At 39.6% G+C, this 14,530-nt stretch overlaps 1 protein-coding gene across 1 annotated transcript in view; it reads right to left on the reverse strand.

Annotated features, from left to right (window-relative positions):
* Positions 1–969: 969 nt before the first annotated feature.
* SORCS3 (sortilin related VPS10 domain containing receptor 3) overlaps positions 970–14,530 on the reverse strand; it is a 612,970-nt gene continuing 599,409 nt past the window's right edge. The window contains exons 24-27 of the mRNA XM_012450168.3: positions 12,792–12,891; positions 11,668–11,773; positions 3,718–3,878; positions 970–2,918 (exon numbers count right to left, since the gene is read on the reverse strand). Of these exons, the coding sequence (XP_012305591.2) occupies positions 2,854–2,918; positions 3,718–3,878; positions 11,668–11,773; positions 12,792–12,891 (432 nt within the window). The 3' untranslated portion in view covers positions 970–2,853. The remainder of the gene's footprint in view (positions 2,919–3,717; positions 3,879–11,667; positions 11,774–12,791; positions 12,892–14,530) is intronic.

A 14,530-nucleotide genomic window follows, 5' to 3' on the forward strand; every position in this document is an offset into this window, starting at 1 on the left:
ATGATTAAGCCAGTTTCCAAAATATGCAACTAAATTATGAATAAATGATTTCTGGTTTCTTGGATCCATGGAACTTTATCACATATTTTAATCACTAAAGAAATAAGAGACAACATCCAACTTCAGCCCTTATTCTGGGTGCCCAGTTTACATTTCCTTATTTACCTGGTGAATAAGAGCCACCAATAAACAAAGAACAAAGAAAAAGGGCATTTGCTGTTGCTTTCATGCATTGAATAGCTGGAAGAAGGGAAAAAAATGGACACTTTGTTTTTCTCCTTTTCATTCCTTTTGTTTAAATCTTCAAAGGTGAGTTGGCATTCCATCATCTCTACCACTCACTGGGAACTGATATCAAACTCAAAGTCCCTGCAATTACCAAGACTTTTGCTAAGAGGTCCCAGCCATATACATGTGTATGAAAACCTTTGACATGGGTTCCAATAGGTCATTTAATGAAAGTTCTCCATGGAGGCAGTGGAAAATGAATAGGCAGAGTAAATCGGATTATTGTTTCCAATTCTAGTGCCTAGTACCAGAGTAGGAATAAGCTATTTCTCTAGCCATGGAGGTTGGACCTGGCTGTGCGATTTTCCTTAGTCAATAGAATGTGGATGATGATAAATAAAGTGACCATTCTGAGTCAAGGCCTTAGAGACATAGGTTGTTCTGCTGGCCTCACTTGGAATTCTACAGTCTACCATGAAAATACATGTCCTGGGTAGCTGGTGGTTCCAGGATGATGACAATTCATGGAGCAGACTCAAACTACCTGAAACCTCCTTCCTGATCAGACCAGCAGAGCCTGGTCAGTCCTGATCTGTTCAGCCAAACCAGAGCCAACCTAAAGATTCATGAGCAAAACCCAAGTATCTGTTGTTAGAAGCCATATATTATTTCCATGTAGCAATAGTTTATAGATACAGTGGATAAAGAAAACTCCCGGAAGAGAAAACTCAGCCAAGTATGTAGCTTTGATGTACAAAAATACATTTATTTTCAACAATTTCAAAACCACTGTCTTTTTTTTACAGTAGAAATATTCAAGTGGAACAATAAAACCAAGAACAGTATATGTACATATACTGTATATATAGATATGACTCATGCATTTGTATTCCAGTGTTTAGTACAAGTATTGCAATTGTCTGCCCCATTTAACCCTTGAAACAAAAAAAGCAGGATCTTTAGAAATATTCCTAATACTGATCTATGCTGTAGCCAGCCAGATTTCTCTATATCACATTCTCTCTCTGTCTCACAAAGAAGAATGGGAACAACATCCCACAAAAATTAACAGGTACAAAATGTGGCCTTTCCTCCCATATATATACATTATATCATTTTCAAAAATAAGTGTGCTCAGGCTAAGCCTGAAAATAAAAACAATGCTTACAGCATGGCTTAACGTGACCCTATTGAAAAAAATTGGTATGTGTAAATGTGTGAAGGGGCTGAGGTGCTGGAAAAGCTAACAGGCTTTGAAAGCCACTCACCCCAGAGGCAAGAACTACCTTAAGGAAACTGAAGGCAGACATTTGACTTTAAGGAAGTTGTGTACATCTGACAAGCAAATAGCACAGCTTTGCTAAAACTGCCTTTGACTAATATCATTAAAGGCTAGACCCCTATTTGGCCTGGAGAGTTTTGCATGAACTCATAATTCCGCAAATGCCTCCTCCCTTCCAAACTCTTTAACTCTTCCCATGCCAAGAGACATTTACTGGGCTTTACCTAGTGCCCAGGGGACTTTTCTGAGCTCAGAATAGCCTGAGAATTCACCCTAAGCATTATACATTTTCATACAATCCAATTTAAAAACAGATTGTCATTTTAAGGTCCACTGATTGCTTTCTTTAGAAAAAGATATTTTCTCAGGCTGATAAATATCAACTTTTTCCTTTTAGAGAGGAAGGTGTTTCCCCCCCCCCCCGCCCATCTGAGGGGTCTCAGTATGAAGCCTCTAGTGGGCCTCTTCTTCACCGTTCATGTCATTCTTGGAACAGAAACGACTGCCATGTTCTATGCTGTCACTAGAGTCCTTCCTTTATCAATTGCCCCAGAGAAGCCCCTCCCCCCACCCCCCTTTATATACATAAGTAGAAACCAGCTATGGCATGGACAAGGAGATGCCAGAGTTAAGTGTGACAGACAACAGGAGAGCACCCAAACCCAACACATTGAGCAGGCCTGGAGGGTTGGTCAGCTCTGAGGGCCAGTCCGTAAGCCAATACGCGCATCTTTCTTTTTTCTGTTTTCTTTTTTACTAAACATTAAATTATTTCTTAGGAAATAAAAAGCTATTTACATTGTAATTATATACAATAAGCCATCTGTAGCCTCACCGTGGACATGCACAAGGCAGGGCCTCTTTCACAAAGTTGTGCATGCTTTCTGCAGCTACATCCACCCTCACCAACCTACTTCCTGCGGATCTAACTGGGAAATGATCTGTGTTGTATGTGTGTGTGCTGGGAGAAGGGGACAGTGTTGGTGATTCTGCAGTGGGGATGAGAGGTTCACAAAAAGCCAACCCAACTTAAATTTTGAAAAAAGAGAGACCACAAGGAAAAAGAAACTCCTTAAGCTACCAGTGGCAGAGTAAAGCGAGTAGGCTGTGGGAAGATGCATCCTTTGCTCTTAGCACAAATACAGCCATTTATTCCCTTTGTCTTATTTCAATCAGCTAAGAATGCCTTTTTCTCCCAAAGCTAGGCATTTGCCTGCTATTTGTGAAGGGGCCCTTGGTAAACAAAAGGTAAAAAAGACATTTTTATTTTTCCATAATAATAGTAATAGTAATCATCAAAAATAAAAAGTCAGAAAGGTGGTTGACCACGTGGCTTGCTGGTATTAAACACTAGTGCAGTTGGGGATCTCCTTTGTGCTTTCGCTGTTTGCAATGGTGGCAATGCCTCCTGCAGGGAAGAGAAGACACAGGGAGAAATGGAGGTGAGTTCCACAAGGGCAGGGATCTTTGTTTTATTCACTGCTGAATACCAAGCCACCTAGAACAGGTGCATAATAGGAATTTACTTAAAAGGCACCTGGATGTCCTCACCTATCAGCTTACTGGCTTATGTCATCCATGTTTAAAATACACTACCTCCCACATTAGCACATAGGTGGGATCAATACATTGACTACCATCTTATACTCTAGTAACAGCCAATGTGTATTGAAACTTACTGTGTGGCAGGCACTGGGCTAATGACTTAACAGCATGGCATTATCACAACAGTCTTAGAATTATTATTTTTAGTTACTACATAGAAATAGAATCGAATCATAAGTACTACTATTCCCATTTCACAGATCAGGAATATGAGGCACAGAAAGGTCACAGAGTCAGCAGATTAACAGAACAAGAAAATGGACCCAGGGCTATCTGATGCCAGATTCCACATTCATGTAATTACTAATAAGGACATATAATACTTTTGCTTTACAGAAAAAGACAAAGCCCAGCAGTAACGGATAGTTGGCTTCATCCCTCTCCAACCCAGACTCCAGCACTTCCAATCCTGAATGACTTCTAAGGGAAAAAAAAAAAAAATCTACCAATTTCTTGTGGCCACAAATTTAAAACAGGATTCTGTCACTGTAGGTAGTTGTTTGTCCCCACCCTCCAGGTTAGTAGTATCTAGAGGACAGATGAAGCAGGCCAGTATTTAGAGGACACAGGACAGAGGAGCTTAGTGGAGCAGGTGCATGTACCTATGACCCGTGTGTCCAGCTCTTTGTCCAGCAGCTCCTCAGGCTCCGTGAAGTCACTGAGTGTGATTTTGGGGGCATTTTCACTTTGGCTCACTGATCCAATCATCTCCTGCTCCTTGTCGTGTTGGACTTGAGCGTAGATATTAATCCAAGGGATTTTCCTACGTGGGACAGGAGCAAAATCAGATTAAGCTCACAGGGTGTGCCAAACTTGGGCAGTTGGAAATCCTGGGTGATAAGGGGAGGAAGAAGCTATTAACAGAAAAGGTCAATGTCAGGGAAAGGTACTGGTGACCCCAGAGACAAGGAGGCCACGAGGCCAGCCAGGAACCCAGATGCCCAGGGAAGATATAAACCACAGAACTCCCTAAGGAATGCACCTTTAAAAAACAAGCAGGTATAAATAAAAGGGCAGTTAGGTACTAAAACCCTATAGATATTTAACTGGTGTTAAGTTTTCAAAGGAGCTGGACTTTGAGACTCTGTGTACAGAGTGAAAAGACATTTTTTCTAAGGTTGCATCAACTTATTCAATTCACATTGGCTTATTTTATAAATAAGAAATAATACATGCATAGCCTTTGCTACAATTTTCAGAGCATCACTTATGGGATAAATACCTTAAACACTTTGATAGTTTCCTCATCTGTTCAGTGAGGATGACAATAGCTTCTTTTTGGATTTTGGAAATGATTAAGGATTAAGAGAAGATAAATAGCTTCATTCAAACACACAAAAGTAGTAGGTGGGGTTTGGAAGCACAAGGCAGACTGGCTTGGGGTTGGAGAAGTGAGCAGGTTCACAATGAAATCTTCCTGAGGCATTCATCTTTTGGCCCATCTTCATTACTTCCTCACACACTGTGTGTCCCAGCCTCTGTATCCTCCTTTGCATTTCTTTAATCCGGTGCTTCTCAAACATTAACACGCTTAAGCATCACCCAGAGTCTTCCTTAAAATGTGAATTGTGGCTCTGCAAGTCTAGACTGGATGGGTTGAGATTCTGCAATTCTGCCAGGCTCCCAGGTGATGTTGATGCTACTAATCAGTTGGAGACCCAAATTTTGAGTTGCAAGATTCTAATACATGCAGCTCTTCAACATCTTGTGGACTTAGAACCAACTGTTCCCTCTGCCTGTAATACACTGCCCTCTGCTCTTCTCAGAACTTGCCTTATATGTCATCTCTGAGATGCCTACTCTGACCATCCAACTTTCCATTATAAACATGTAATTATGGAACACCATCTATGTAAGAAATAAATATGGTGTTGGTTTAGGGTGATGTAATAGGCAATGTTTATTGACATGTTTTCTGTATTTCTGTCCCACCAGACTAAAAGCCTCATGTGGGCAAGGTCTGCATTTTCTATGCCCTCTGCTATCCACCTGACTTAGCACAGTGCTTGGCACACGGTTAACATTTATTAAGCATTTGTTGAATCAATGAATAAATTACCTTAAATCCTGTGCTCTTTCTACTTTACTATATTCATCAATAAAAAGATTATATTTTTATCGTAGAATATCACTTCTAGAGAGAGAGATCCAAGATGGCTGATCACTAGCAGCTCGGGCTCGTAATTCCCAGTGAAAGCGCAGAGAACGAGAGGACGCCACACTTTCAGACGAATATTTGTTGCTCACGGACTAGGAGATTCCCAGCAGAGGAGCCCCATGGGTCGCCAGGGCGACTCTGGTGACCGGCGTGGCGGTTTTGCTGGCACCTTAGCGCGCCAGTTCTTGGTGCAGAGTCCGGAGATTCCCGGGCAGAAAAGCACCATCAATCTTAACACCGCTATTTTGGCCAGCGCAGTGGATTGCTCAGATTTCGGTGCTGGGAATCAAAAAGTTGGACGTCCGCTCAGAGACCTAGTTAGAAAGTCGGTAATTACAAAGATGACAGAGGGATAAATATATAATGAAGGGAAGAAACCAGCCTAAAAAGGCAGAGAATACTCAAAATCAGAATGCCTCTCCCTCTACAGGGGATCGCAATTCCTCATCAGTAACGGAACAAGGCTTAATAGATTATGAGTGTGTTCCAATAACAGAAGCAGGTTTCAAAACATGGGTGATAAGAAACTTCTGTGAATTAAAAGAACTTGTTCTAACCCAATGCAAAGAAACTAAGAACCTTGAAAAAAGGTTTGACGAAATGTTAACGAGAATGGACAATTTAGAGAAGAATATAAGTGAATTGATGGAGCTAAAAAACACAACACGAGAACTTCGCGAAGCATGCACAAGTTTAAACAGTCGAATTGATCAAGCAGAAGAAAGGATATCAGAAGTCGAGGACCAGCTCAGTGAAATGAAACGAGAAGACAAGAATGGAGAAAAAAGGATGAAAAGGAATGAGCAAAGTCTCCAGGAAATATGAGACTATGTGAAAAGACCTAATTTACGTTTGATAGGTGTACCTGAATGTGACGAAGAGAATGAATCCAAGTTGGAAAACACTCTTCAGGATATCATTCAGGAAGACTTTCCCAATCTGGCAAGGCAGGATAATATTCAACTCCAGGTAATACAGAGAACACCACAAAGATATTCTTCAAGAAGACCAACACCAAGGCACATATTGCCAGATTTATTAGGGTTGAAATGAAGGAGAAAATACTAAGGGCAGCCAGAGAGAAAGGTCAGGTTACCCATAAAGGGAAACCTATCAGACTTACAGCAGATCTCTCAGCAGAAAGCCTACAAGCCAGAAAAGAGTGGGGACCAATATTTAACATCCTTAAAGAAAGGAACTTTCAACCCAGAATTTCCTATCCAGCCAAACTAAGCTTTATAATCGAAGGAAAAATTAAATCTTTTGTGAACAAACAAGTACTTAGAGACTTCACCACCACCAGGCCTGCTTTACAAGAGCTTCTGAAAGAAGCACTATACATATAAAGGAACAAGTAATATCAGACTTTCCAAAAATATATCAATAAGCAAAGAGCATTAACACAATGAAAAATTTACACTAACTAATGGGCAAAACAGCCAGCTAGCATCAAATGCCAGTATTAAACCTATATATATATTCTAATTGGATAAAAAGCCAAAACCCATCAGTATGCTGCATCCAGACCCATCTCACATGCAACGATACACAAAGACTCAAAACAAAGAGGAGGAAGATTTATCAACCAATCAGAGAGTAAAAATAAACAAATAAACAAAAAGCAGGAGATGCAATTCTCGCCTCGGATAAAGTAGACTTTAAAGCAACAAAGAGCAAAAGAGGCAAAGAAGGACATTACATAATGGCAAAAGGATCAATGTAACAAGAAGAGCGAACGATTTTATAGATCAACGAGACAGAAAATTAACAAGGACATTCAGGACTTGAACTCAGACCCGGAACAAGTAAACTTAATAAACATTTACAGAACTCTCCACTTCAAATACACAAAACATACATTACCACCTCACACCTATTCCTAAAGTGACTACATAATTGGAAGTAAATCACTCCTCAGTAATCGCATAGAATTTCATAGGTTTAAATGAAATATTGCTTGGCTGCTTGTTTGTTATTTTCTTCCCTCCTGTCTACATCAAGTATAATTATTGGTATAAAAGAGGTTTTCAATACCCATTTCTAAACTGCATTCTAGCCTGGGCAAGAAAGCAATACTCCCATTCTCTCTCTCTCTTTCTCTTCCTATTTCTTCCTCTTCTTCATTTTTTTTCTTTCTTTCTTTCAAAAAAAAATAAATAAATAAAAAATAAAGAAATTTCACTCTTTACTCACATCTCTTGTAGGAACTACTGGGTCCTCTTTTCTCCTGGGCCCAGTTTTCTCCCTGTCGACAGTCCCCGTAAAAGCTATTTACCTGTATCCATGGTCCCGTATCTCCACCTACAGACTTTCACCCTTCTTTCTCTCTCTCTCTCTCTTTCTTTCTCTCTCTCTCTTTCTTTTTAAAAAGAAAAAAAAAAAGAATATCACTTCTAGAAGAGATCCCTCTTACCTCATCAAAGGATGGGGAAATTAGACTAACGTCTAGACATTTCACAAAGCCAATTACTAGCATAGTAATTGGATTGAAACTTGGGACATCGGACACCCACCCCAATCCAGGACATCCCATGCATCTGTAAAGGAAAACTACTCTGTTGTCCTGTGCCAAGCAGTGGTATTCTCGACTTTCTACATTCCCCTCTCCACTCTAACCCCAAATGATGTGAAATGTGGAAACTCTTAATTAGGTTTTCCTGCAGCTAATTCAGAAGAAAAAAATCTGAAAATAGGTTTAAAACACTTAGTGGTTTCTAACTATTTTTAGCATTCAGTTTTTGTCTTTAATTTTCGCTTTCCATACCTTAAAGGAGGTGTCCCTGTGACCCCTACTGGTCTAAACCAGTTTAATATAATTTACAAGAACCTGAAGTAAACAGCATCCATGTGAGGCAGCACAGTAGGCTCTCTAAATGTGTATAATTAACATTTAATGCTGGCATTTATATTCTTTTTATCTAAATGAAAATACAGTCTAATAACTTCGTTTCCTTCCAATTACAAAAGTACATCTTGCTCATGAAGTTTGGGATAAACTGTAATATTGATTAGGTGTTGGAGGTGGTCAAACCATTCCTGATCACATAAGTATGTGTACTTCAGAGTTGTAACCAGAGTCCATTGCCTCCCCTTTTCTGCTTTGCTCACAATACCTATGAGGATTTGGATAAACCTGCCCTTACAGAGATTACTCACTTTATTTCAATTTCCAAATAATACATTTAAAAACTGGCATATTTTTTATCTTTTTGCAATTGACGATTAGAAAGGAATAAATTTTGCATCTCAATTTGCAGAATTTAAAAAATCTGTCAAGTTGCTTTTCATTTCTTAACACATCTGCTTGTAGGACTGTTGAGAATATAAGTCAGAACTCCATTTCTGCATACAAGGAATGTGGGAAATGAAGAGATCAAGAGACATGTCCAACATTCTTACAGGTTTAAATAAGAGGAGTAATATGAATAGGCCCAAGTCTCCCACCAAAAATCAAAAACAAAACCCAACTGCAGTTTGTGTTCATTTGTCCCAGCTATGATGAGTGTTAGAAGCCTGTAGGAGGAAATTTAGAGAGAGCAAAGTAGGCTTTGGACTATAAGGAAAGCCCTACTAAAAAAAGATTGGAAGGAATATAAGAAGCTCAGACGTTTTCTTGGATACAGAAAAAGCAGATCTTCAGTTATGGAAAGAAACCACTCTTGTTAGGCTGTTTTCAGAAAGTAAAAGCCAACTTATAAATGCTTTTTAATTTTATTGCTCGGAATGTCAGAAAATAGCAGTCACTATCCCAGAGCAAGATAGACTGCGAGAGGCCATGTAACATTCATTTAAAGGAAGCTTGGGGCTCATAGTAATTCTATTCTCTTTTTCCATGTCAAGTGACCACTTGGGACACTGAGATCATTTCGAGCACCTGGCACACAGGAAGTACTCAATAAATGTTTGTAGGACGAATGAATGTCCTAATGTGTTAATGCTGGCAATTACAGAGAGGAAGTTTTAGATCTAGAAACTCAGTATGGCCAATGATCTGGACACAGAAACAGAAATGTCTTTTGGCTAAACTGTGCTGTTCAATGGAGCATTTAATGGCCAGGTGTTGCTATTTACACTTAAATTAATTAAAGTTAAATATAATTAAAATTCAGTTCCTCAGTCAGACTACTACTGGCGACTGTATTAGACAGTACAGACTATGGAGCATTTTTAACACTGCCAAAGTTCTACTGGATAGTAATGAAAGAAGCAAAGGAGACTCTGGGAATCCAGGGCTAGGAACCTGACCTCTGTACTTGTTGTAAGCCAGGTACCCTTTATGTTGCCACTACTGGGGTTCCATGTGATGAGGGGGAAAGGAGACCAAAAAAAAAAAAAAGAAAGAAAAGAAAATCCAACAGATTTTCAACCAAAGGGCTTGAGTATTGGGAGTAAAACTTCCAGGAGAAAGAGCTAGAAAAGTAAAGGTTAACTGATGACTAATTACTCTTTATCTGATGCTGCTATTATCTAGTTTGATTGGCATTTATTTCCTGTGGCCTCAGCTGCACGATTCACTGTCAGGGACACAGAAAGGGTGGGCTGATACCTGGACGCTACAAAGGTAGAATTTTTTAGAGATGTCATTACCTGGCATGGATTCATTATTAAGGTGTACACATTTAGAGATACCTAGATTAATAAGTTAACTATCTAGGGAGTATAACAGCATTTATTTAAAAAACAAACAAACAAACAAACAAAAACAGAAGTTTTCCAAGTCACAGTATAAGTGATCCTTAAGTATCCTTACTTTGGATCGACCTGACAATAAAAGCCTCTTTGCAGGATTTCTATTGGCCCTTGTCCTCAGCAACTATGCTGTTCTGGGAGTCAGAGATGAGACATTTGGTTTAGTTGATTGTCACGCCCCAGCAACCACCAGACTTCCCCACAATCAAATTCTTGGCTGAGTGAAAAGTGAAATGTTCTTTGCATATAATTGAAGTACATCTATAAATAAATGGGTGTTGCTTTAACCAGGCTGTTTCTATATTCAACCTTTTCTCACTAATTTTGACATAAAGGTTTTATCCATCCTTCAAAGGGAACAGAGGTATGTGGGTTGGCATGTCTTGATCCAAGAGGACATGAACTCACATACTGGTCTATAAATTGAGTAGGAAGGTGAATCTCACTCTATCCCTCTAGAGAGTGTGGATGGTGTTGATAGAATGCCTGCTGCTGTGGCTAATGCTGAGATGTATATTGAATTAAACTGGTGTTTTTAAGCAACTGAAATAGCCACTAAAGGAGAGATAAGCAGGATGAAGGGGGGCAGGAAGAGTCAGGCACCTTTACCACTGATCTCTACCAAAACCTAAAAGCATTATCTTTAGTTCGTAGAAAGACTCCCAGCACCAAAAGATGCTTTAAAACTCATCTGACAATCATTAATGACATTTTTACTTTACCCAGGCTTCCCAGAAGCACATTTCTTAACTGAGGGCCTAGTATGTTACAGTTTATGGCACAGAGGGCATCTTTGGCAGGCATGTGCTTTGTTATTTATAATAGTGTAGCTTTGTTGATTACTTAGTACCTAGCACCTATATGCATTATGACATTTAATCATATACCAAACCTATAAAATATTATTGCTATCCTCATTTTACCAATGAAGAAATTAAGACTTAGAGAGGCAAATACAATTGCCCAAGGTTACAAATGCTAAAAGTTAAAATTGGGTCTTATTTCATAGTTTATACTCTTAATTCTCTTAATTGGTATACATCCTAGTAGACGTTATAATTTGAATGTTGGTACAGAATTATTTATTTCAATTTTATGCTTTTAATAAGTATCGGTTATACCACCCCTTCTGTGGCTTTCAAAAATAATTTCTCAAGACGTGGAGTTTCATTCTCCTAATCAATTTCCCTTTAAAACAGGAAAAAGAGCGAGAGGGATGATAGCTGAATATGTTTAGCACGCAAATTTAAACAGAGACACTGAATAGCTGTAACGGGAGATAAGAAAATGCATCTCTATCTGTACATGTGAGTATCAGATCCTAACTGCATTTTCTCTATTTAATCACTTGAATGGATATTGATCTGTATAAAAAGATCTTCTGAATATATAAGACCTTACTTTAGAAATTTGATTGAGGTTTGAAAACCCCTTAGATTTCTCCTGAAGATAATAAATTGATTTCATTGGCAAGCCTTTATTTACCTAACTCATTATACCTATAAATCATAATAGATAGAGTTCAGAGTCTCAACTCATTTATTCCCTGACCCTCAACCATTCTTGTTTCTATCCATTGTCAAACAGAAGTTCAAGGAGAATTAAAATCACATTCTTGAGATGAGTTTAGTAAAGTTAGTTACAGGAGGAATCATTTGTAATGACCCCAGCCCCAAGATCTAAACTGAGTGATAACAGCACATACCTTTTAAACTTGTAGATCAAAAACACAGCCAGGCCAACAAATACCACTGACAATAGCATAAGCATGGCTGAGCTGCTGTGCCCAGTACTGGAGTCCACCAGTGGAGCTAAGAAGGAAGAAGAGATAAGGAAAAGAACAGATATGTTCACTTGGAAGCTGTTAGCTGGAGGAAGTATTCATTGAAGGAAGGAGGCCACTGATCTCCATCCTTCTGTCTAGTCTCCAATTCCGCTGCCTGATACCTGGTGCAGAGAGCCTGGCTTCAATGATGAGAATGGTACCTGATTACCACTTCTTGGGGAAAGTAAACTTCTCTGTTCAGCCTGGGGAAACCTGCTAGTTCTTGGTATAAATTGAACAATGGATGTCCAGCTCAGGGGAGTGGAAGAAGGGCTCCAATGCTCTTTTTCTTAGATAGCCTGTGTGCCTGTCAGCATAATTACAGGCAGCCCATTTGAAATTTTGGGTTAAGTACTAATGCAATATTTCATTCTCTTCCTTTACACTGTTCTGGTAAAAACCCTCTGGATGGGCACATTTGTGACCTACACAGTGGAAAAGTCTTACATTACTATGAACCATTTAGCAAACAGGCTCTCCCAGACAGCCAAAAGTAGATGCCCAATGGGCCATGCCTTTTTAGATTTTTTTTCATAAACAGACCAACTAGAGTTTGTTTCTGTTTCTACTTTGACTCATACATTGTAAACTAGAAGGGAGTTTTAAAGTTCTATGGCCTACCATTCAAGATTCCTAAAATCAGAAAACCATATGAATGAAGAGAGCTAGAGGACTACCCAATGTAATTCCAACCGTCACAGACAAAATAAATAAATACACAAACAAAGAAATAAATAAGGTTAAGATCCAAAGAAATTGTAGGTTTTCTCCAAGACCATCTAGAGATTCAGTGGCAAAGCTACTCCTAAGAAAGTGTTCCTGCAGGATGCCTTCAGAACAATGTGACTGATGTGACCAATTCTTCTGAATCTTCACTACGAAAAGGACCCTTTTACAAAGCCACTTTCAGGCATTATGGAGCAGGGATTCATGACTGTCTCCCCCTTTTCTCTCTGGGATAACAGATTATCTTTCCCATTTCGCCAGTTCACAGCGGCACTCACCTAATGTCAGCTGTGTGACATACACAATGACTTGTACTCCCGGCTTCAGCTCAAACTGGACCAAATTTTGGTTGAGAGCATTAAACAGTGTTTCTACAATCTGAAAAACAAAAAGACAGGATGTGTGGCGTGACATGACATGCAATGATGCTCCCTCATGGGGTAAGAAACCAGGGAGAAGGTCAACAGGTAAAAAGTGACCATGGTTCAATTAGGGACAGGATATTGGAACATATTTATCAATTTGGTTCTCACAGCCCTTGGAGCCTTGTGAAACCAAGGAAGTATAGTTGACCCTTGAACTATACATTTTTGAACTCAGCAGATCCACTTTTATGTGGATTTTTTTAAAAAGTGGAGGGAAATATATTCACAGGATGTGAAACCTGATATACAGAGGCCCAACTTCCTCTTCTCTCTCTTTTTTTTTTAAGATAGAGTCTCGTTCTGTCACCAAACTGGAGTGCAGTGGCCTGATCCCAGCTCACTGCAACCTCCGCCTCCTGGGTTCAAGTGATTCTCCTACCTCAGCCTCCTGAGTAGCTGGGATTACAGGTGTGTGCCACCATGCCCAGCTAATTTTTGTAATTTTAGTAGAGACGAGGTTTCGCCATGTTCTTACATGCAGACTCTGCAGGGCCAACTGCAGGACTTGAGGATGCAGAGATTTGGTGTATCAGAAGTCCTAGAATTATTCTCCTATGTATACTGAGGGATAACTATAGAGGGTAATATTTGCTTATTCTGGAGAGGAGAGTGAGACAGAAAGAGGCATGGCTACAGTCACTGGTGAATTAGAGCTATAATAATAGACACAGGTGTTTCATTCAACTCCCATTTCACTGCTCTTTTATCTGTGCCTTTATAACACCGTAAGAAGACCTGTTATGGGTTCCAATGAAAGAAGGTCAACCCATCATTAGCTCTGTAAACTGATTAAGTCATACACACAGGGGATGTAGGCCCTTGCCAGGATTAAAGCAGGCACATATACTCCCAGCCCACTCCTCTGCGTTTTCTATCTTGGAGACAATGGGAGGCAAACATCAAAGCAGAAGCTGCCTCCTTTTTATGGGATAATTTTTGCTCTTTACTTTTCCCTAGCAAGTCTCAGAACACATAACATCGATTTAATCACTCTGTAATTCCCACATGAAAGCTGAGGCCGACTTAGGCTGTTGTCCCTAACTCTTATCTTGCTGTACGTGCCTTAATATCACAGCTGCTATTCATCACTGTAATTACCTATTTATCTAAATGGATGGATATTGTAGCTTCCAAATATAGTTCACACATGCCACTTGCTATTTCAGAATAAAGAGGTCTTGTAAAAGTGATGTATGCATTGAGAAGCTAAATTTATTTCTAGCCAACTTCAATATGCAACCTTGCAATGCAAGAAATTATTTCCCAGAGAAACTGCAATCACATCTGTACTGCTCAAGGTCTGTGGATGGCTGTAAGGATGGAGTGACGGTCAGTGAGTATCAAAGGGACACAAAATGTATCTGTACAATGATTACCTCATATGGGAGCAAATGTGTTTGATTCATGCCCATTTTCTGCAGCCTCATGCTCACTTATTTCTACTTCATCTGACTTAGCATCACAGGAAGGAAAGGAAGGGTGAAACAGTGCAGCCATTAAGACCTCAGGGGGACTAGAGGGTGAACAGGAGAAACGCCAGTCCTGCCATTCCCTTTACTTCCAGGACTGTGTGCAGATCACAGTTGTTTTAT

This window comes from Aotus nancymaae, unplaced genomic scaffold, assembly GCF_030222135.1.
Source record: "Aotus nancymaae isolate 86718 unplaced genomic scaffold, 86718_ANA_hifiasm-v0.15.2.pri h1tg000010l, whole genome shotgun sequence".
NCBI classification, from domain to species: domain Eukaryota; kingdom Metazoa; phylum Chordata; class Mammalia; order Primates; family Aotidae; genus Aotus; species Aotus nancymaae.